The sequence below is a fragment of the Orcinus orca genome, chromosome 12, assembly GCF_937001465.1.
Source record: "Orcinus orca chromosome 12, mOrcOrc1.1, whole genome shotgun sequence".
NCBI lineage: Eukaryota > Metazoa > Chordata > Mammalia > Artiodactyla > Delphinidae > Orcinus > Orcinus orca.
In genome coordinates, this window is record NC_064570.1 from 32,313,054 (window position 1) to 32,335,209 (window position 22,156).

General features: G+C 37.9%; 1 protein-coding gene across 4 annotated transcripts in view; it reads left to right on the forward strand.

The window, feature by feature from the left end:
• Positions 1-22,156, forward strand: part of ARHGAP18 (Rho GTPase activating protein 18) — a 132,295-nt gene that overhangs the window by 69,556 nt on the left and 40,583 nt on the right. For all 4 annotated transcript variants that reach the window (XM_033407494.2, XM_012536528.3, XM_049695230.1 and 1 more), the window contains exons 2-5: positions 4,126-4,322; positions 7,768-8,006; positions 11,733-11,796; positions 16,091-16,269. In XM_033407494.2, coding sequence (XP_033263385.1) covers positions 4,126-4,322; positions 7,768-8,006; positions 11,733-11,796; positions 16,091-16,269 — 679 coding nt within the window. The remainder of the gene's footprint in view (positions 1-4,125; positions 4,323-7,767; positions 8,007-11,732; positions 11,797-16,090; positions 16,270-22,156) is intronic.

The window sequence follows — 22,156 nt, forward strand, 5'->3', positions numbered from 1 at the left end:
ACTACATGACTTACAATATCTCAGAAGAGTAAATGCAGAGGCAGATGTGAGAATCCAGATGTTTTCTATTAAGCCAGACATTAAAGACAGTTTCAAAAATGTAAAACAATGCTACTTATCTCACTACTTTTTTGTCTTGGTTTGGAAAACATAGGGCTTCCCCCCGCCCCAAATGTTATTTAAGATATTTATTCTTCTTATTCTTAAATTAATTAGTGTTTACATTTTTTTTGGTTTTAATATCTAATAGTGTCCATATCAGTGGATATATCTATCTCAAAAACACTCTGGAAGCAAGCCCTTGAAAATTTTTAAGTGTGTAGAGGAGGTCTGAGACCAAAGGTTTAAGAATGACTGTCCCTAGAGGATAAGTAAATTCTCTGAACCTTAGAAGAGGGCAAAGGTGACCTTATTAAACTATGGGAGTGGCAGTTATCTGCAGTTAGCAGTTACACAAATGTTAGCAATGATGCTAACTTGAGTGCCTTCTTCTTGGTTACCTCTGAGACACTTTAATAGGAATTCTTATTTGATAACTCACAACAGACAAAGCAGTGAAGGCTGTTGGCATTCTTTCCATTTTATAGATAGGAAAATGTTAGAATCAGAGAAGTGATTTTTCCAAGGATCATGAAAAAAGGTCGAGCTGGAACCATTTGGTACTTATGAATCCTAGTCCTATATGTTTTCCTGTTGTTTCACTGACTGCATTGGTGCTAGGACGAATCAAGAAATTTTCTTCTAGTGGACCACAGCATGGTGCATGGCAAACTCTTAACTCCTTGTAGAGGACAGCTTGTGTCAGATCACTTTAAGATCCTCTGCGACAAAAAAGAAAATAACAGGTATCACTAACACCCTGATGATATCAGTACATTTGAAATTCACTGGCCAGGTGGAAAAAATATTACAGAAAAATGGGATAAAATATACCTGGGGAAAATATAAGGAAACAAAACTCCAGTTTTTATCAACACAGCACGAGGACATGTCAGCAAGATAACACACCATGAAGGCCCATGGGGAGATTTTAAAGTTGAGTATTTGCTGGTGATGCTATAGTGCCCATGGGAAAAAAGCCCACGTGATAATACTGTGATGTCTTAGAGCAAGACTTGTACAGTGGACTAGGAAGCATCTTCTCTTAGAGGACAGTGTCTAGTTCTGTAGTTATAGTTGTAAAAGGTGAGAAATGGGGGAGTTTTGGAAGAGTGGTCATGGATGTTTAGCACATGGGATTCTGGATGGGGAGTGAGGAAAAGCGAACAGAGAACCATCATTTGCTGGTAAGTCAGGCGGAGGTAATTAGTAGTTGCCTGTGGGGCAAAGCGTGTGTTTCTCTGATTTGAGCACCATGTGTTGCCTGGGATCTTTTGGAAATACAGAATATTTCTGCTGCATACTTCATTATGTCTAGCAGATGTTGCTTTTATGTTTTTGAGCCCAATTTGCAGAATGAACATGGTGTCGTAAAACAATACTCCTAAAAACAGAAGAGAGGAAACTAGTTAACTGGCCTCTTACCAGGACAGTTTTAAGAAGGGCCAGACTTTTAGCCGTGGCCTGTCTGGAGTACAAAAGTGAGACTATTCTAAGAAGAAAAGCAGTGTCATGACATGTTTATTGACGTAAACCGTGAATAAAGAATATTCAGTCACATTTTTAGAGAAAATATAAACTATTCGGCAGCTGACTAAGGAGGGGACTGTCACTGGACGGTTGCCTCCTACCTACACTCCATCCCCTAATATTTAAAAAAATTGTTTTCTTGCAACATTTGCCAGTGATCCAAAAAAAAGAAAAAAAAATCCTCCTTTTCATGACTCAGTGTCTTCAGGTTGTTACAACAAACCTGTTCAGCTTTTGAATCTTATTAAAGTCAAAATATTGAGTTGATTCATCAGCACTAAGCGATTAGATTTTCGCTTTATACGTGTTTTGAAAGCAGGGCTTGCTATAGAAGGTATATTTACATAACAACGCTGTTGCTCAGTGCCCTTGCATTTTTCTGCACATGCTCTTATCTTAATGGAAATTTACTGGAAAATTCTTGCCAGAATAAACACATTCCTTCAGGAGTGAAAGGCTTAATGTACTTTTCGTTCAACAGCACCACTTTCCTGTGAGCAGATAAACCAAATTATTTGGCATTAGTCATTATACTTCACACATTCCACAGTTCTCATCATGATCTCCCGTGGGGCTAAGGGTTGTCGAAAATAGCAATAAAGTAGACAATCTTACATTATAATGAGAGGTAAAACAACAGCAAGGAAGGGCGTCTATATATTTGACATGAAATAGACCAAAAATGAATCCGGCAAACACTGTAAATTAGCTTTAGCTATCCTGATAAAGCAGGATTAAGGAATATGAACCAGAGATCAGTTGAGCTGGTGATCACAGAAATGAAAAATATAATTTACTTTTCATTTTTAAGAGAAAAGAGAGCTTTCTCGTTCACATTGTAACTTAAGAATCAGGAGTGTAAACCCTAAACTGAGAACACCGGGTGGTATCATGGCCACAGGGTGGGACACAAGGATGTAAACAGGAGTTGGGGCAGGGAGGGAGGAAGTGTCCTTTGAATTAAGGGATGGGGGGCGGCAAACAATGGACAATGGAGGCTAGAGGAAAGAGATTCACACAAACATGTCTAGACTTCCTGCTGTTGGCCCTCATTCTAACGCCCACCCATCACCAGGCCAGGATTGCTGCTGGGGTGAGATTATAGGGATTGTTCCATCATTCATGCCACCAGCATTAATAAAGTATGTAATCAAGGCAGAGAGAACCATCTTTAAAGGGATAAAACTGGCCGATTAGCGCATTACAGTTAAGTAGTCAGTTATATTGCATTTATTTGCAGCAATAGGTAATTAAGTTCTTTGACTTTTACTAAGTCAGTTGGAATTAAACTGCTGGGTAGATTCGACCAGAGTTTAGTGACCTTCTTCCTTATGCTGTATTAAATCCTACTATTTTAAATAACTATGGGAAAGGCCAGTTTAAATGTGAAAATGTTCACACACTATTAAAGAATTTTGTTTTGTTGCATTTCTTTTTATTTGCTCTATGTGCAGTAAGTAAAACCAGTCTAGCAGAGTATTACTTCCTAATGTCTTCTTGGGAGATAAAAAAGCAATTTGATATTAGAGTAACAAAACACTCATTCACCAGTTATTGTCTCCACTCAAATTGTATTTCTGAAAAATTATTGACTACAAAGGGGAAAAACCATAGCTGAAAAATTTCCTTCTTCAAGTAATAAGGCTTTTTTCCCTCTCTATCTCAATATAAACAATAATGAAGCAATTTAATATTTCTATTCTATATGGGTTTTTTTATTATTAGGCACTTTAATTCAATGTTAGTAGTAGGTAGGATATGACTTACAAAGAAAAAAAATACAGTTGAAGTCATTAAAAAATTTATTCACTTATCCTTTTCTTCATAGATTATATTTAACCAAATGTTTACAAGGTAATTCCTAACTACTTATTCAGAATTGCCAATAAATACGTTTTTTACCATGTTTTAAAATATATGTAAGTAATGGGTACATTTATAAGTGTAAATATTAAAAGCTGCTTTCTAAAATAGAGTGTAACAGCAAACTTAATATACCATCCTTCTATTGATGTTTTGGTTCCAAAAACAAAATGAAAATTCAAATGGTGCCTCATTCATTGATTGTGGATATGTGCTATGTAAGGGGTGATTGAGTTTGATTTTTAGGTATCAATGATAAATATGAAATACTGTGTAAAATTCAATCCCAATTTAATTAACCTCTAATCAAGATTTAACCTGTTGCTTTCTAAGAACAAATTTTCAGGTTTAAAGAAGCTTAAAATAATTTAAATGAAATGGAAATGGAAAAATATTTATCCCATTGCTGTTTGTTCTTTGCTATGCTTTTCCATAGAGGATAAAACTGTTCATTCTACAGGCGTATTATAATCAGTAGCCTCTCAAGATAAACAGTTTCAAAATACACATTTCTTTGGTTTTGTTTAGGAGAACTTGAGTTTCCAAATTCTCCAGCTCAGTACTGTGATATTTTAGAAATTGTACTACTTCCTCATGTACTAAGATGAACCGTGTTTTCTTTTGAATTTATAGTCGCAGATATGGCCAGTATACCATGAACCAGGAAATCACCAAAGTTATAGAAAGACCTCCATTTGATCGATCAAGTTCCCAGGATTCTTTGGATGAACTATCTATGGAAGATTATTGGACCGAGCTAGAAAATATCAAGAAATCCAGTGAGAACAGACAAGAAGATCAAGAGGTGGTGGTTGTCAAAGAGCCTGATGGTAATAATGAAATTAACAAAACTTTTTTCTCTTTTTTTCTTTTTCTCTCTCTCTCTCTTTTTTAATATGTATAGATGGGAAATGAATACATGGAAAGGAAGAGGAGGAAAAAAAATATTAAAGCTAGGAAAACCAGAAAAAGATAAATGGTAGCTGCCTTTCAACTTGAAAATGACTTAATTGTGGCAGATTTATAGATGCAGCTGACACATATAAGTGGCATAAGTAAATTCGCTTAGTTTTAGATGTGGCTAGAATCTTGTTGGCTAAGCTTGCTGTATCATAGACTCTTAGAGTTAGACTAGAATTTTGAAATCATCTAAGCTTTATTTAAATTCCTTCTTTGATATCCTAGCCACATGGCCATTTGGCCTCTAGTGAGTATAGATGCTGATGATATGAGTATAGATGCTGCTTTTCCGTCAGCTTGAGCTGTTTCGGTGTTCTTTATTTTATTGATTTACAATCTGCTCTACACTACCTTTTACTCACTTATTGTAGATCTGCCTTCTGGAAGATCAGAACAAGTCTGTTTTATTTTTTGCATGATAGCCTTTCAAATGGTTGAGGATAGTTGTCTTGTTACTAGCCAAGCAACTTTTTCTAGAAGGAAAGATTCACATAAATCCATCGTTGTTGGTGATTTGCAGACCTGTCCCAGTACTGGTCATCTTATCTTTCAAAGTATCATCCTCCAGATTGGCAGCAGTGCCACAGTTTAGCCAGCTAAGCTCAGGGTACAGATTCGGACAGTGGAAGATGGTATTAGCATTCTTAGCCTCCACATTTACTTCTTGTATTTGGTTCATAATTTCACTCAAGTCTCTTTCTAGCCGCATTTCCCACAGTCTCCACTACTGTATTTCATATTCTGGAAGAAGCATGTAAAACTTCACTTTTTTTTTCCCCTTAAATTTCATGTTTTCTTTTTTTTTTTTTTTTTTTTTTTTTTTTTTTTTTTTTTTGCTAATCTATTAAATTAGACACTAGGTTTCTGATGCCCAACTCTGGCATCTATTATATTAGCATTCTTTCTATGCCTTGTGCCAGCTATAAGTTTGTAAGTCAGTCTTTGGTGTATAAATTGATACAAATGCCAAGAAAGTAAGAGCCACAGTTAGTACCTTGGGACCCACTGCTAGTAGTGACCTGTTTTTCAACAGAAGACTTCTTTTTTTTATATATATAAATTTATTTATTTTTGACTGTGTTGGGTCTTTGTTGCTGTGTGCGGGCTTTCTCTGGTTGCGGGAGTGGGGACTGTTCTTCGTTGCGGTGCGTGGGCTTCTCACTGCGGTGGCTTCTCTTGTTGCGGAGCACGGGCTCTAGGTGCGCGGGCTTCAGTAGTTGTGGCTCGCGGGCTCTAGAGCGCAGGCTCAGTAGTTGTGGCGCACGGTCTTTGTTACTCCGCGGCATGTGGGATCTTCCCAGACCAGGGCTCGAACCCCGGTCCCCTGCATTGGCAGGCAGATTCTTAACCACTATGCCACCAGGGACGCTCTCAACAGAAGACTTCTTAATAATGCTAAATGACTTAGCATCAAGTTGTTTAATACTGAAATCTATCAATACATAAATAGGCTTTTCTCCTTTGCTATACCATTTGTTGAAAAAAAGCAACCGATAATACTTGAAAAAGAAAAGTTAGAGATTTTCCTTAATTTAACACTGATTTGTAAAAGAAAATTATAACCAACTCATTCTTTTATTTGGGTTCTCTTTCATTTTACTCTCATTCTTTCTCACTTTACCAATCCAGTTGAGCTTTTTGTGGTAATAGTGTCTCCCAACCTTTCTGTCTCAATGTTTCAAGATGGCAGCAGCATACCAGCGGCCTGCTGAGTAAGGAGAAAACATTCTGCAGAAAGCAGCACTCGAGCCTGTTGCATAGCCATGTGTCCTTAGCTATTTCATAATTCTCCAAGGCTAAAATGGATTCATAGTGTTGTGATTATCAAGAAGAATTGGGACTGTTTCTATACACCCATGCCTTCTTTTTGACTTGAAATTGTTTGAATTTTACCTCTACTTTTTAATGGAACAAGTGACTCTATACTGTAATCTTGTTTACTTCCCTTATCATGGCAATATCAGCTTTTTTCTGGCCATTTGGTTTGATACACGTATACCGAGTTCTGCCTTAACAGCATTAATAATCATGGCTGACTTTTTATGTCAGTAAACAGTTTTTGTTGTCTGGCATGCAGAATGCCTGGCACTGCCTTATGTTTCTTGAAGCCAAGGTTATTAATACTTTATTTCTGCCCTCATGGAGTTTAGATAGTAGAGAGGGATAGATGGGCACACCAGTCAGGGCTCCATCATGTGATATGGACTATAATAGAGCTCTGCAAAGTTCTTCCCATGTGACATTCTCACATGTGGTTATGAGGCACCCAGGGCAGCTGTGGTTTAGTTTACAGATGAGAAAACAGAGTCAGCTTGAGGCTAAGTGACCCGGCCAAAGTGACATGGCCATCAAGGTGCAGAAATGGGGTAAGGACACAGGTCTTTTGTGTCTCAAGTCCTTGATCTTTCAATTTCCTCTATAAACATGGAGCTTGGAGTGAATCTATTCTAGTTATCATTCAGTTTTTCTGTTAATCATCAACAGATCTTCCTTTTTTTTTTGGCCGCGCCGCCTGGCATATGGGATCTTAGTTCCCTGATCAGGGATTGAACCCGTGCTCCTGCAGTGGGAGCACAGAGTCTTAACCACTGGACTGCCAGGGAAGACCCGAATCGTCAGTAGATCGTATACAACATTTGCTTTACTGTTTACTTCGTTTCAGTGTTTTGAATGGATTCAGTTGTTTAATTGGTTTCCTATAATAAGCTATTTTGGTCTTTTTGCTGAAAATAGTGTGCTTTAAAAAAAAATTTGTGAAAAACATGACTTTGATGGGCTGACCTGGGGGGTTAAAAAAATTAATTTGAAATTGATTAGTTCCTGATGTCCAGATGCTCTTTACTTCTTTTCCACACTCCCTGTCAGCTACAGCGAGCAGAGAAAACAAGCCTTTCCATCAGTTAGGGTTGGACTCCGGTAGTGCTGAATTTAAGCCAAGAAACAGGGCTTTAATGGCCATCCCCAGCATCGACTTCCTTCTGTAACTCGATGGAAGTAAGTTATCTTTTCATGGCTTGCTCATCTCTGGAAAGGGAACAGTATTATCTTCCCCTGGTTAATCTGCAGGGAAGTTATAGAGGTTAATCACATGTGAAGTCATTTAAAACTTTTAATTGAGTGTATATGAAATGGATCTAAAATTTGATATCTTTATGCCTGGAGTTTATGGCAGTTGTCCAAGTTTCAGATGATGATTCTTAGCACTGCAGTTTGGTTGTGATATAAGAGTTTCAGTAAGGGTTTTTAAACAGCTTAAAAAAATGTAAACGTTCTCATATTTTGTGATTTAAATACCATTCTTCTCTATTGTCTTAGAGGGAGAACTGGAAGAAGAGTGGCTTAAGGAGGCCGGTTTGTCCAATCTCTTTGGAGAGGCTGCTGGAGATAACCAAGAAAGCATGGTGTTTTTATCAACACTGACCCGGACGCAGGCGGCAGCTGTTCAGAAACGAGTAGAGACTGTCTCCCAGACCTTGAGGAAAAAAAACAAACAGTACCAGGTTCCTGACGTCAGAGACATATTTGCTCAACAGAGAGGGTCAAAAGAAAGGGAGGTAGGTTTTCTTTTTTGATAAAGCAAAGGAATAATTGCTTAGAATCAATTGAACCCATCCAGTTTAATTCAGATCATTAAAAACTTAATGGGCATGTATATGCAAGGCGCTAAAGCTCCGTGCTCTCCATGATCAGGAGGGACTTGACCCCTGTCCTTCTAGAAGTTATACTGATGGGGCAGAAAATGAAACAAGTTACATTTCTCTGTGACAGTCCCTGTGTTAGGTGTCCTTGGAGCGTTAGGAATGGCCCCAACCTCCTAGGCAATGTGACGGCTAATTGTTACTTACAGAAAAGTCAGAGGTAGAGGATTCTTCCTTCTACGTTAACTCTTTTAGGAAAATTTGCTTTTTTTCTAGACTCATGTGGGGATGAATGGAAGTGGAACGTGAAGGAGCTAGTTGTAGCTGAATTATAAAACAGGAACCCTGAACATGAAATAACTTCCCCTTTGCATCTAGCACGTAGCACGGTGCCTAGCACATAGAAGATTTGAGTAGATATTTGCTAAGATGATGAATTTATTAGTGGAAGCTGTTGGAGTCTGGTAGAGACTCTGGGGCTGATGGCTGTCAGGGGAGGCCTGGTACAAGTAGGAGATCTGTACGGCGTAGAACAGTGCGGCTCAGTACAGCCAGTTGGTAGGCTGCTAGTGGCTTGTCCAGGAGGACCTCAAGAGCTTGCACAAAATGTAAATTAATATCATCTGCTCCTTCAACAAGAAAGTCTTGCTACAAAGAGGAAAAAAAGGTCAGCTGAACTTAATGATGTTCTTAGGGTCAAAGTTGATCTATACTCTGGACTGTTCTCTGATGAAGTTGGAATAGCTCTGGTCTAGAAGACCCAGTTGGATGATTGGAGTGAGAACAAACAGAATGGATGTTGAACGATGATTGCAGTGATCATAATAGCAGTTATATTTGCTGCTGCCACTACTGAACACCTACTGTGCCGACTACTTTCCATGCGATATCCCATTTCATCCTTAGAGCTGTCCTGTGAGTGAGGTATCATCGTTTCCATGCTACAGGCTCATAGACTTTAAGGCACTTGCTCAGTGGTCCTGTAGATAGTAAACCCAGATTTGTCAGACTCTAAATAAGTGCTTCTAACCACTGTGCATCCTGCTGCATTTGGGTTTACATATGTGATTCTGATATTAGTCGCCTCAGTAAATACATGAGATGTATTTACACTATAAATAAAGGGTAACAAAAATCTTTAAAGGATGAGGGACTAAATGGACTTATATTTAAGGTATCTTTCTGTCATATAGAGGTTTTTTGCTTTTTGTAGACATTTCATTCTTCCAAGAAATCCTTTGTAGCTGCAGCTTCCTGCTCTATTTGCATGGTCAACTGTAGATCAAATCCAGTCCATTTTATAGGAGTTTTGGGGTGACTGGATTGCTCTAGGTAGGTCTCTGGCTGCTGTGAGGCAGTTACGTGCTTGCATACCACCCAGTCGTTATTTGGGACATCCACTGGGGTTGAAGGACTGGACTTGGTTTCTAGCTGTAGAAAAATGAATAGTAAGGAAATATAGTATTATGACATTTCCTTCCCAATTAAAGAGCTCTCCCTGAGGGAGTTAAGAGGAAACAAAAGGGGGTGGGGGGCGCAGAGAGCTGAGCCTAAGCAAACCATGTACTGTGGGATTCCTGCCAGTCTCTAAGAGGATGTTGCTACTCAATGCTTCAAGCAACATTTTCCAGCAAATTCTTGGTAATGTCTAAACCACATGGTTTGAGTTCAAGGTAACTGGTGAGTTGTATCATCTGATGGAGTCAATAAGAGAGAAATAGCACAAGTAAATTAAAATAGTGTTAACTTGCTTACACTTTATGCCTTTAATCGAAACACTGCCACCCATTAGAAATATGTCCCCCATCCCTCAAGCAGACATGGGCCAGCTATCTTTACTTGCAGTTCTTCTATTCTCAAATAAGTACAGTGGGCCCTCCATATCCCTGGGTTCTGCACCTGTGGATACGGAGGGCCGACTATACTATGCCATTTTTTATAAGGGACTTGAGCATCCTCCAATGTTGATCCGCGAGGGCAGGGGTGGGGGGTGTCCTGGAACCAGTCTCTCACAGATACTGAGAGATGACTGTCCATATTCAGCTCTTCCGTTTCAAATGCTTCCTCATGAAGCCCTTGCTGACACTGGGAAATATAATACAGAAATGAATACCATCTGCACTGTTATCTTCAATTACTTAGGAAAACAATTCCAACCACATGCTCCAAAATACGTGTTCCTGTGTAAGATTAGAATTACTCACTGTGTGCCCTGTGCCGTGGAGTGCTGGCCTTCTGCAGGCTCGTGGGCGGAGGGAGGAGGATGGTATTGCCCTGCCTGAGGGGGACTGAAGTAGTACCACGACTCTTGTACCACTTCTGTGATTGGTAGTCGCTCTACACTGACCTGGGTACCTCTAACCTCTAAGTAGAGCACCTCTGCGTACCTGCCCCGGTGCTTTTCTAGACTCTTCTTGGACTGCAGGTGGAGAGGGGAGTTCTCCTCTGCTAACACCTGAGTTGAAGTATGTGGGGAGGGGACTACAAAGGCTATCTTCTTTTGTATAGAGAGGAAAATCCAATGGAATGAGTATTTTAAAGACAGTTCATTCAAATAGACCTCTGTGTATGATTGACCTAGACTCCCCTTCCTGATTCCTGAATTCCTCCTGAAGCCTTACTTGGAAAGGAGGAAGTACAGCCTGGACACACTTACTGGTGAGAGGAGCCAGCCATGTTTTCCTGTGTCCATAAGCCCTTGGAGGGCTGCATTCTTCAGGTGTCACTTCCTCAACCCCTTGAAAAAGGAGTTCCTTTGAATATCTAAGCTCTTATTACCTGCTTGGTAATTTAGTTTTAGTTGATCTCACATTTATTACTAGCTTTTTAAAAAAATATGAAGAATTCTATTTTATTACCTACATGTCAACTTATAATTTTATTTTATAACAGCGTTATTGAGAGAGAATTCACCAAGTCGCCCACTTAAAGTTTACAATCCAGAGGTTTTTTGTGTAGTCACAGATTCACAACCATCCTCACCATCCATTTGAGCACCTTTTCATCATCTCCAAAAGGAAACCCATACCCGTTAGCAGTCATTCCTCATATTCCTCTCCTTACCCACTCGGCAACCACTAATTTACTTTCTGTCTCTATGACTTTCCTATTCGGAAGATTTCGTAGAAATGAAATCACACAGTATGTGGTCCTTGTGACTGATTCCTTTCACTTAGTGTAATGTTTTCAAGGTTCATCCATGTTGTAGCATGTACCTGTACTTTGTTTCCTTTTATTGCAGAATAATATTTCATTGTGTGGGTGGCTCACATTTTGTTTATCTACTCATCTGTTAATGGATATTGTTAACTTTTTGATGTGTTTTCTTTTCCCTTCAATGTATAGCGGCGTTCTTGATGGCAGGGACACTCTTGATGTTGCCCTTATTCCCCACAGGGCTTAGTAGTGTGTCTTACAAGTTGTGGGTGATCACATGTTTATTGGATGATTGCTTGTTGATTATACCTGTAGTCCTTTTTTTCTGTGATTGATATAATTCTGAGTGCATTTCTTGTACTCTGAAGGTTAGTAATAGAGTTATTTCACAGTAGTACTCTGAAGGTTAGTAATAGAGTTATTTCACAGTACCGTTTCTCTGGTTGTGAGGTGGAGATGACTAAATGGCCCATGTTCTATCTTTAGCCTCCAGATGGTGCAGAATCACAATCAGTCAGAACAGACGAAAACAAATACCAAGGAAAAGATGGTAAGTTGGACCCGTTCTCTTGTATTTTCTCATTTATTAGTATAACAAACAGATAAGACCTTTTAAAACATTCATCTTCAATTCTGGTAAGCAAATTCTATTCAGATACTCATATAAAGTACCCAAATATATGATTACATAAGACTGAGCATATAGTTGGCCTTTGATTTTTTTTAAATACTTGTCTATGTCTATCTGTTCTAACATCTCTGTACATAGTCAGTTTTCCCAAATGCTTACCATGTGCCAGGTACTATGCAGAGATATTTACCTAATTTAATAAACTCAGGAGCTCTATGTAGTAAATATTGTTCTTAACCCATTCTACAAATGAGAGAAGTGAGGTTTACAGATGTAAAGTTACTTTCCCGAGGCCACACAGCTAGTAAGGGGAGCCAGTGAATTTGGAACCTCATTTTCAGATCTGAAGTTCTTAGCTCATAAATGGATTGCTTTTCAGAAAGTTTAGAAAAACTTTTTTTTTTTAAGTTAAGATTTTTTTGGGGGGGGTCATTGATTACAACTCTCCTTTTCATTCCTTTTTCTGTATCTATTATTTCAGAAATGGATTAGAAATTCAAGGCATGGATGAAAATAAATAGTAAGACTTTATTAGTACTTACCAAGAAAGAATTTAAAGCTATTTCGTGGATTCACAAAAAGGAAAAATTTCTAAATTAAGGTCACAGATTTAATCCTCAGTGTGCTGTTACTTAAAAACTATAGCAGAGGTTGTTGGTGGCTGCCTGAGTCCTGCTTGGGACTTTTCTTTTGTTTATGTCCTTAAGACCTGGCACCTGGAGTGTTCATGGCATTACTTGGGTTGTGTTTGGATTGGAAGTAGTGGAGGAAGAGTATCAGGTAGACTGTGGAGGCCTGGGAAGTGTTCCCAACCTTCCTATAAAAATCAAAGGTTAGTCCAAAATTACTGTGTACGGGACATTTTGGAGTCTTGGAGCATCTAGTATCTTTATCCTTCCTTTCATACTTTTCTCAGAACTTCTCTCCTGCACCCCTGCCTTAAAATATATACACACACACGTATGTGCATATATAAGTGTGTGCATGCGTGTGTATAGACACATACGTGTCTATATATTTATGTCTATAAAAGCACTTGATTTTTACTGTTCTGTGGAGATTTCTTTAGTTACATGTTTTATATCAGAATGAAATTACTGGGTGTTTCCCTAAGTCTGTGTGCCAGTAGGCACTGAAGTGGCAAGCAGGCTGGAATAGCCAGTGCAGGCGGGCTAGAGAGCTGGGTCGTTAAGAGAGACAGATGAACCTTTTGTGCCAATATCAATATGCTTTGGGCTTTGGGGAAGAGCGACTGGCAATTGCTAAATGAATACTGAGGAAAACATTGTCCTTTCTTGGTGTTTTCCTCCTTTGCCAGAGATGGTGATGTAGGCTATATAAACAGAAGTTCTGGAAGACAAGTTCATTATAGCAGTCCCTTCCAGCCTAGCTTGCAGCAGCCGAGTGGAATGTGACAAACTTGCTGCCTGATTTACATCTGCTTTTGCTGGAATGCTGTGAAGTGGGCATAGAGCCTCCAGTCAGAATAATAAGAGAATGTGTATAATGCCATCCAAGTCACTGAGTATTTACTACTGCACCTGTTCTGGGCAATGCCATGCTCTTTTGCTAGCCAGTGAATTAACCAGTGTTATGCAAACATTGAAAGGTTCTGAATGAAATGCATGGAAAATATTGTCTGGAGTTCAAAAGTGGAGCTCTTTCCATTTGAAATCTGTAAGTGTGAGCTACGTAGTCTATTTTAAATGTTTTCCATACACTTAGGCTTTTATGCATGTTCAATCAAAGTTACTTACTCTAAATGAAAAATAAAATTTTAATGTTGCAAGCATTGTTGCATTTCAAATTAATTAATCTACTGCTAAGTATCAATCTTAACTTTTCATCAAATTATACAACTCTGTGTATATGAAAGTCCAATGTTTAATACATACATATAGAAATACTAATAATGCCGAAATAACTTTTAAAACTTTTGTGTTATGTTTTCTTTTCCGAGTTCCAAGGAGGAGGGGAAATTATTTTTTAAAATAAAGATATGGATTATTTTGGACAATTGAAAAACTTTGAGTTTTGTAAAATATTTGTAACTCAGTGCTATTATCCACTTAAAAACCAAAGGAGAATAGATTAAATAAATTATATTATTTACACTTTTGGGCTTTAAGAGCCAAAAGGTTTATCTCAGCATTGTCTGTTAACGTTTCTCTTTGAGAGTAGATAATTGATTCATAGATACTTTTATTAATCAGTTAACTATTTCTTTTAGCAGTGCTCCTTTATCACCCCTGAAACTGTTTTTCCTGCTATCTGCCTTAACTGGAGTTACCATTTGATCCTTAAGCCTTTTCTATATTGTGTTTTTTATTTTTGCCAATTTTTGGAGGAACTTCATATGTATAAAATGTATTCTAACTTAATTATAATTCTTCTCCTCAGTTTTGAATTCACAGAACATTTGTGTGTGTGTGTGGGGAGGTGGTGTTTATTGTAGCTCTGACATGGGGCTGTTAAGGAGAAAAGGGAGTCGTTTTAACATTCTTGACCATAAACACTCAGCTTTTAGAAAGGTAGCTTCTAATTTAAGAAAATGGCTAATCAGTTTTTTCCTCTTAGAATGGTTTCCTAGGAAACCAACATACATATTCACAGTAAAACATAAAGCGGTGTAAACCAGTGGGAATGTAAAACTCAAATTGTGCTTTGACATTTAAGTTAATACTTTAAAAATTAATCGGAGAGAGGTCTAGTTATCCTAATTAAAAAAAAAAATTGTCACAGGCTGTTGGAAAAGCATAATGTGGCATAGATGGCAGCAGATAAATACAATCAAAGAGCTTTAAATTTTCTCTTATTTTTGGAATTCACATAGGTCCATTTTACTTACTTTCTTAACTGTGAGATGTCACCAGGGCCAGCTATGTAATTTGCAAGGCCCAGTGAAAACTGAAAATGTAGGGCTTCTTGTTCAAATTGCAAGACAGCAACAGTAGAACGTTAAACCCAGCTTGGGGCCCCGCTGAGCACTACCTAAGTCCTACAACCACGAAGCCCGCACTGCTTACTGAATGAGAGTGAAAAAGGCTAGATTTAGATTTATCCGTATTTTCTTTTGAGTAAAACAGTTTTTCTGTGTGTTTTTGATTTAAGTGACTATAAGTATAGAAAATATATAGAAGATAATACAAATACATTTTCTGAAGGCATCAGACTTTTAATAATATATGTATATATGACGTATTTATTAAATTTTAAAATTAACTTTACCCTCCATCACCTTGCTGTGTTAGTATATAAGCATTTGAATGTACTATGTAAGCTTCCTGATGTAATCCAGAGCTGCCCACCATGAATTAAAGGTCTGCAATGAGAAAATAACAGTAATCCTGTCATTGATTCCAGGTTTTTATCTAGTGTGAGTTGTGTTAAAAACCAAAAACTTATCAAATAGCCAAATTTAGAAGTATTTTCTTCCAAGCTTAAAGCTGACATTTTCAGCAAATAAGTTTTCAGGTGTTAATTTTTTTCCTGGAGGATTAACAACAAACAAACCAAGAAAATAATGTTAAATTTATTATAAACGGTTGATGTAAATACATGGAACTTATTTCATTAGATTTATAGTTGTAAGAGAGCTGTTATAATCTTTGTAATAATCTGGTGCAAAACCTGTTGGTTCTGGTACCAGGTACCTCCAGACCTGACTCCCACAGTGCACATTGTTGGTGCTAACTTTTGTTTTGGAATTTTTACTGTGATAGATAGGTAACATTCCAGAAAGGACATGCAGGGCATGGAAGAAATCTTTTTCAGGAATCTGTTCCACTGTAAGGAAATTAAATGGTATATCATAGTTTTAAGAGAGAGTAACGCTAACCTCCTTCTCTCCTTTTTTTGCTTTTACTCTCCCAGTATAAAATAAAGCAATGATTAAGTCTACTAAATTTTTGTGAGGTTTTTCATTCAGAGCTTGAGCTCGCCCATCAATGTTTTGGAACTGGACTCAGTCTAAGAATTGTGACCTTAGAGAAAGATTCCACAATTCAACTCTGGCTTTCTAGTCACCACCTTCTCTCCTCTACACCCCCATTCACCATTGGTAGAATTCCTTGAGCATACTTTTTACTATTAAAATAACCGTTAATTATTGCTTATAGTAAATAGTACTTTTCCCAAAGGTTTATATGGTTGATGTATTAGAAGTTAAAAAAAGAAGTAGCCAAAGCACTTGAATCTTTTGTCTTTTTCCCAGATCAGGCATCTAGCCTAGTTGTTGGCGGAAAGGAGCTGACTCCATTGGTGCCTGAAGAGGCACCTGCCTCTGAAACAGACATCAACCTGGAGGTATCATTTGCAGAGCAAGCTGTCAATCAGAAAGAGAGCTCCAGAGAGAAAACCCAGAGGAGCAAAGGGGACGATGCCCTGTTACCTGTACGTAATACACTACTCAGATGTCATTATCAGAGTATATTTTTCATCAGCTTTTTATTTGGAAAATTTTAGGTCCTTAGAAAAGTTGAAAGAATAGTATAGCATACACTCCCAGCCTTCCTGTAGATCCATTTAACCTTGTACAACCTTTACTTTCTTTTTACATATATCTATCTATCTATGTATAGGTTATACTTTAGCCATATACTCACTTTTTTTTTTTAGCCTAATAAGAGCATACAAAACAAAACACAGTTATAATGCTTAAGAAATTGAACATTAAAACAATAATTATATTTTAATATATGATCATATTAAAATGTTCCCAATTGTCACAATATTGTCCTTAATATCAATAGCTTCTCCCTTACTCCCACCTGGGATTCAAATGAGGGTCATGTGTTGCATTTAATGTCATATTTCTTTGGTTTCTTAAATCTAGATCAGATCCCTTGATTTTTCTTTAATATTTTGAAGAGTCCAAATCAAATTTCTGATTTTGTCTGTTCTTGGTGACTGAATTCACGTTAAACATTTTTGGCCACACTGCTGCCTAGATGATGTTTATGCCTCTCATTGCATCATCAGAAGAGGGGCATGACATCAGATGGTCCCTTTACTGGAAATGGAATTTTGACCACTTGGTTAAGGAGACGTTCACCGGTTCTTCCCATCATAAAGATACCTTTTCCTATGTACAATTAATACTAATTTGCGATCCTTGAGACGGAGGGAATATCCTACCACCCAGTGGCTTCACCATGCATTTGTAATCCTTGCCTGAAACAATAATTAGACTGGTGTTTGAGAAACGGTGATTTTTCTCATTCTATTATTTCTTCTATATTGATTGGCTGGCAATCTTCCATAATAGTGCTTTTCCTCCCTTTTTTTGTTTTTGAATATCACTATTCAAAAACTTCCTTTTTTTATTCAGTGTTTTATAACTCATTATTGTTTTTCTTTGATGTTTAAATTTACCCAGATTTGACAACAGGGAGCCCTTCAAGCTGGTTCCTATGCCATTTAACATGTCCTCATTCTCTTACTCCTTTGCTTTCTAGTACAAGATGTTCCAGGCTCACCTTGTACTTTTCTCCTCTCAGATTAGAAGGAATCTGTTTCTTCAAGGAGTCCTTGTTTTTTCAGTAGCAGATTGTGTTTAGAAACCAACCTCTGTGTACTGAGTGTTCTCATTGCTACCGAATGTCTTATATTTTTAAAAAATACATTTACTGGTATAGATGAACGGGTTTGCAGGGCAGAAATTGAGACACAGATGTAGAGAACAAACGTATGGACACCATGGGGGAAAGCGGCGGGGGTGGTGGTGGAGGTGGTGTGATGAATTGGGAGATTGGGATTGACATGTATACACTGATGTGTATTAAATGGATGACTAATAAGAAAAAAAAATACATTTACTTATTTTGTAGGATTTCACCACACAAAAGTTAAAAAGCATAGTATAATGAACTCCCCAATACTCACCACCTAGCCTCAACATTCATTTTCCCATGACTAGTCCTGTCCTATACATACCCCCAACCAGTTCCCTACTCTGTGTTATTTTGAAACACATCTCTGAATTATATTTTGCCATCTATAAATATTTCAGTATGTGTTTCAAAAAGATAAAGAGGGTTTTTTAAAAAACACATATCCAGGGCTTCCCTGGTGGCACAGTGGTTAGGAATCCGCCTGCAAATGCAGGGGACACGGGTTCAAGCCCTGGTCTGGGAAGATCCCACATGCTGCGGAGCAGCTAAGCCTGTGCGCCACAACTACTGAGCCTGTGCTCTAGAGCCTGCGAGCCACAGCTACTGAGCCCGTGTGCCACAACTATTGAAGCCAGCATGCCTAGAGCCCGTGCTCCTCAACAAGAGAAGCCACTGCAATGAGAAGCCTGTGCCCCGCAATGAAGAGTAGCCCCCGCTCGCCGCAACTAGAGAGAGCCCACGCAGCAACAAAGAAAGACCCAACGCAGCCAAAAATAAATAAAATAAATGAAAAAAAAAACCCCAAAATACATATCCATATTACTATTATTGTACCTTAAAAATTGCTAATATTTCTTAATTTCAAATATCTAATCAGTGTTCAAATTTCAAATTGAATCACAAATTTCATGATTTTTTTGTTTGTTTGTTTGTTTGAATCAGGATCCAGATAAGGTTCATACATTGCAGTTGGTTGATAATGCCTTTCAAGACTCGTAATCCCTTCCTCCCTCCCTCCTTCTATCTCTGTGTGTCTCTCTCTTTCTCTGCCTCCTTCCCTCTCTCCCTTATTTCATTACTCTCCCTCTTTTTCCTTATCCTTTCTTCCATTCCTCCCTTTCTCCCTCCCTCAAAATTTGTTTGTTGAAGAAACCTGGTTATTAAGTTTCTTGTTCTGTCCCCATGTTCTTCTGCTTCTTGTAAATTGGTTGACTCTAGATTGATAGACTCAGGCTCATTTTTTGGTCAAGACTACTTCATATGTGATCATGTATCAAGAGATTAAAAATATCTGGTTGTCTTTTGTGAAATTAGCAGCTGCTGCTGATCAGTGCTTGGATCCTTTTGTTTATTGATGGTTACAAAATGATGTTCTAATTTCTTTTTTCCTTTATTAATTTGAATACTTCTATTAAGAAAAATGTTCTCAAATGGGTTACTTCTTACTTTCATTTACCAGTCTTCAATTTTTTTTTTTGTTCCCTAGCATCTTTCATCAGTGACCAATTAGTGTTGTTTCATTTTAATTTTCTTATAAAAATAGTATCTTAACTCATGGATGTAGACATATATGACATGATCCTAGAGAAAATTTCTCATATGTTTCTGGTATATTTTCTGCTTCAGACTTAGAATTGTCTATTTCTGCAAGAAACTCTGATTCCATTTAGTAGAAATATACTTTTTGTGACTGTGTTCAAGACACTAGGAATGTTCCTTTCTCTGAGTTGGTCATTGCTTAAAGCCTTTTCAGAGGACAGAAGTACATCTGTGTCTTCTTTCTTCCATGCTGAGAATAGTGGTTTTCAGGATACAGCAGATAATACAATTAGAATATCACATAATTATTTATGTGTTTTATCCTCCGTTAATGCATAGCATATCAACAGTGTGATTACTAAGAAACAGTTTAAGCTTGTTTTTCTTTTCTTTTAAGATTCTTTTGGTTGTATCCTTGGGATACATCCCAGAAGGACTGTAATAATCAAATTACTCTGCTTTAGGTCGTTTAGGATAGTGATTCTCCATATGGTTATGCCACCAACTGCATACCTGGTTGGGTTAATTAGTTTCATTTCATATTCAATGTTTAGTGATTGCTGTTTTGAAACTTAATTTTATTTTGTAAACATGTAAATTATTTAAGTGGTCCAAAAGTCAGAATTAAAAACAAGGTGTCTAAGAAGTCTCACTTCTATACTTGAGCCATCACCCTCTTCTCTCCCTCCCCTTCACAGGTAAATTACCTTACAGGTAAATTTCTTTTAATTTTATGGTTTATCCTTCCATTGTTAGATAAATGGTAGCCCACTATACACACTTCATTATTTATTTACTTATATTTGACTTAGCAGTATGTCTTGGAGATCACGCCATAGTAGTAGAGAGAAATATTTCTTATTCCTTTTTATGTATACGTTGTACCCTGCTGTGAGGATGTATCGCAATTTATTTAACCAGCCACCTGATGGTGGACATCTAGGTTGTTTCCAGGCTTTATCATATATTTTTAAGAATCTATTTTTACGCCTTTTGGGAAAAGTAAAGGAGTATGCATGCATCATGTGGCCTAAAGAGATGATCCAGGCTCCAGACCATCCTTAGCAAAAGTATCTTTTAAAAGTGATGGTCTTCTGGGCTTCCCTGGTGGCGCAGTTGTTGAGAGTCCGCCTGCCGATGCAGGGGACGCGGGGTCGTGCCCCGGTCTGGGAAGATCCCACATGCCGCAGAGCGGCTGGGCCTGTGAGCCATGGCTGCTGAGCCTGCGCGTCCGGAGCCTGTGCTCCACAACAGGAGAGGCCACAACAGTGAGAGGCCCGCGTACCGCAAAAAAAAAAAAAAAAAGTGATGGTCTAATATATCTCAACAGATGGAAGGGGGTTTAAGTGAAGGATGGTAGAGTCTAATTAAACAAGATGAAGACTTTGTTGACTTCTAAGTTGTTGATTCGAACAGTGGAATAAACTAGGAATTTTGTTCAGAAACTTAAAGACAAAACTTCCTCTCTCATTTTATTCTCTAACAAACTAATTTTTGCTCACCTGCTTTCTAGATTTTATTCACGTTGTGCCCCAAGCTTAAAATGACCTTCCCATTTCTACCTGTCTGTAGTTCCGTGTTTATCAAGGAAGCCTTATCCCATCCTTTGGGGTCTAGCTCAGTATCTAGCTTTACTGTTAGTGCTTTCCTGTTTGTGAACTTACATTAGATAAAATTTATAAAATCATTCTTTAAACTGTTAAGGTGCCATGCTTTTGATAATTATTGTCAATGTATCCATGTATTTATTTATTTTAATTTTTTTTAAATTTAATTTTTATTTATTTATTTTTGGCTGTGTTGGGTCTTCGTTGCTGTGTGCGGACTTTCTCTAGTTGTGGCAAGCGGGGGCTACTCTTCGTTGTGGTGTGTAGGCTTCTCATTGTGGTGGCTTCTCTTGTTGCGGAGCACAGGCTCTAGGCGTGCAGGCTTTAGTAGTTGTGGCGCGCCGGCTCAGTAGTTATGGCGCGCCGGCTCAGTAGTTGTGGTGCACGGGCTTAGTTGCTCTGCGGCATGTGGGATCTTCCTGGACCAGGCCTTGAACCCATGTCCCTGCATTGGCAGGTGGATTCTTAACCACTGCACCACCAGGGAAGCCCCTCCATGTATTTATTTATGCATATATGATTCAGTTCATCTATACAACCATTTATTTATTTGTATATCTTCTAGAAGGCATACGCATACTGTAAGCTTTCTACAGGTCATCAGCATGATTGGTGAAGTAAATATTTATATTCGTCACTCTGAGGTGAGAGTCTAAGCAGATAAAACCTCAAATTCCATTTCTACTCCATGCTCTCCTGCTTCTGTAAATAAGCAGTAGGCTTTATGTAATACATTGTTCTCTGTTGACCTCATTTTACATTCACTTCCTTTTTCTTATGGCATTGGGCAATCTTTGTTAATTCTTTATGATCTCTCACAGCAGATTCAAATTTCTCCTCTTAAATTTGGAGATCAGGTTTTATAACCTTTAATGTGTGGGAAGATGAAAATTTAGCTGTTACTTATTGTTTTTTGTGTACCCATGATATCTTAGAAAGTACGCTCTGTAATTATTTTGTTCATTTATCGAATGATCTCTATGAGGTGGATATTATGATTCTTTTTCATACAAAAAAACAGGTTAGAGAGATTACATGGCATGCTAAGGCTTGGCTTCAGTGACTAAGCTTTTGAAGCTGGAGTTTTTCTGGAAGATCATGATGACATGTGCCCGCAAGGTATATGTGCATTTAATTTAGGTGTGAGTTTGTGTCCTTGTATTGGTGCTACTGACAACTTCTTCAGGATAGCTTGGGATGTTATACAAATAAGATTCTGGTTTGTTGAGTCCTTCATATACAATAGAAATTTAGTAGCACTCCTTTATCCTATCTTGGGAGACTAAAAACAGTAAGGCTTTATTTAGCAATTTTTAAGATCATAGCTTTGAAATGATAACTATGGTGAAGCCTATATTCTAGATGCATGCCTATATTTTCTTAAGTGTTTATTTAGTGTCTTTTGGATTCTTACCGAATTATGTTTAATTCAAGTAAATTCATGTTTTATGGCAACTTTGGTTGTCTGGTAACAAAGCTCAGTGCATACTGAAGGCTAAAAACTTGCATGGGGGCTCAAGT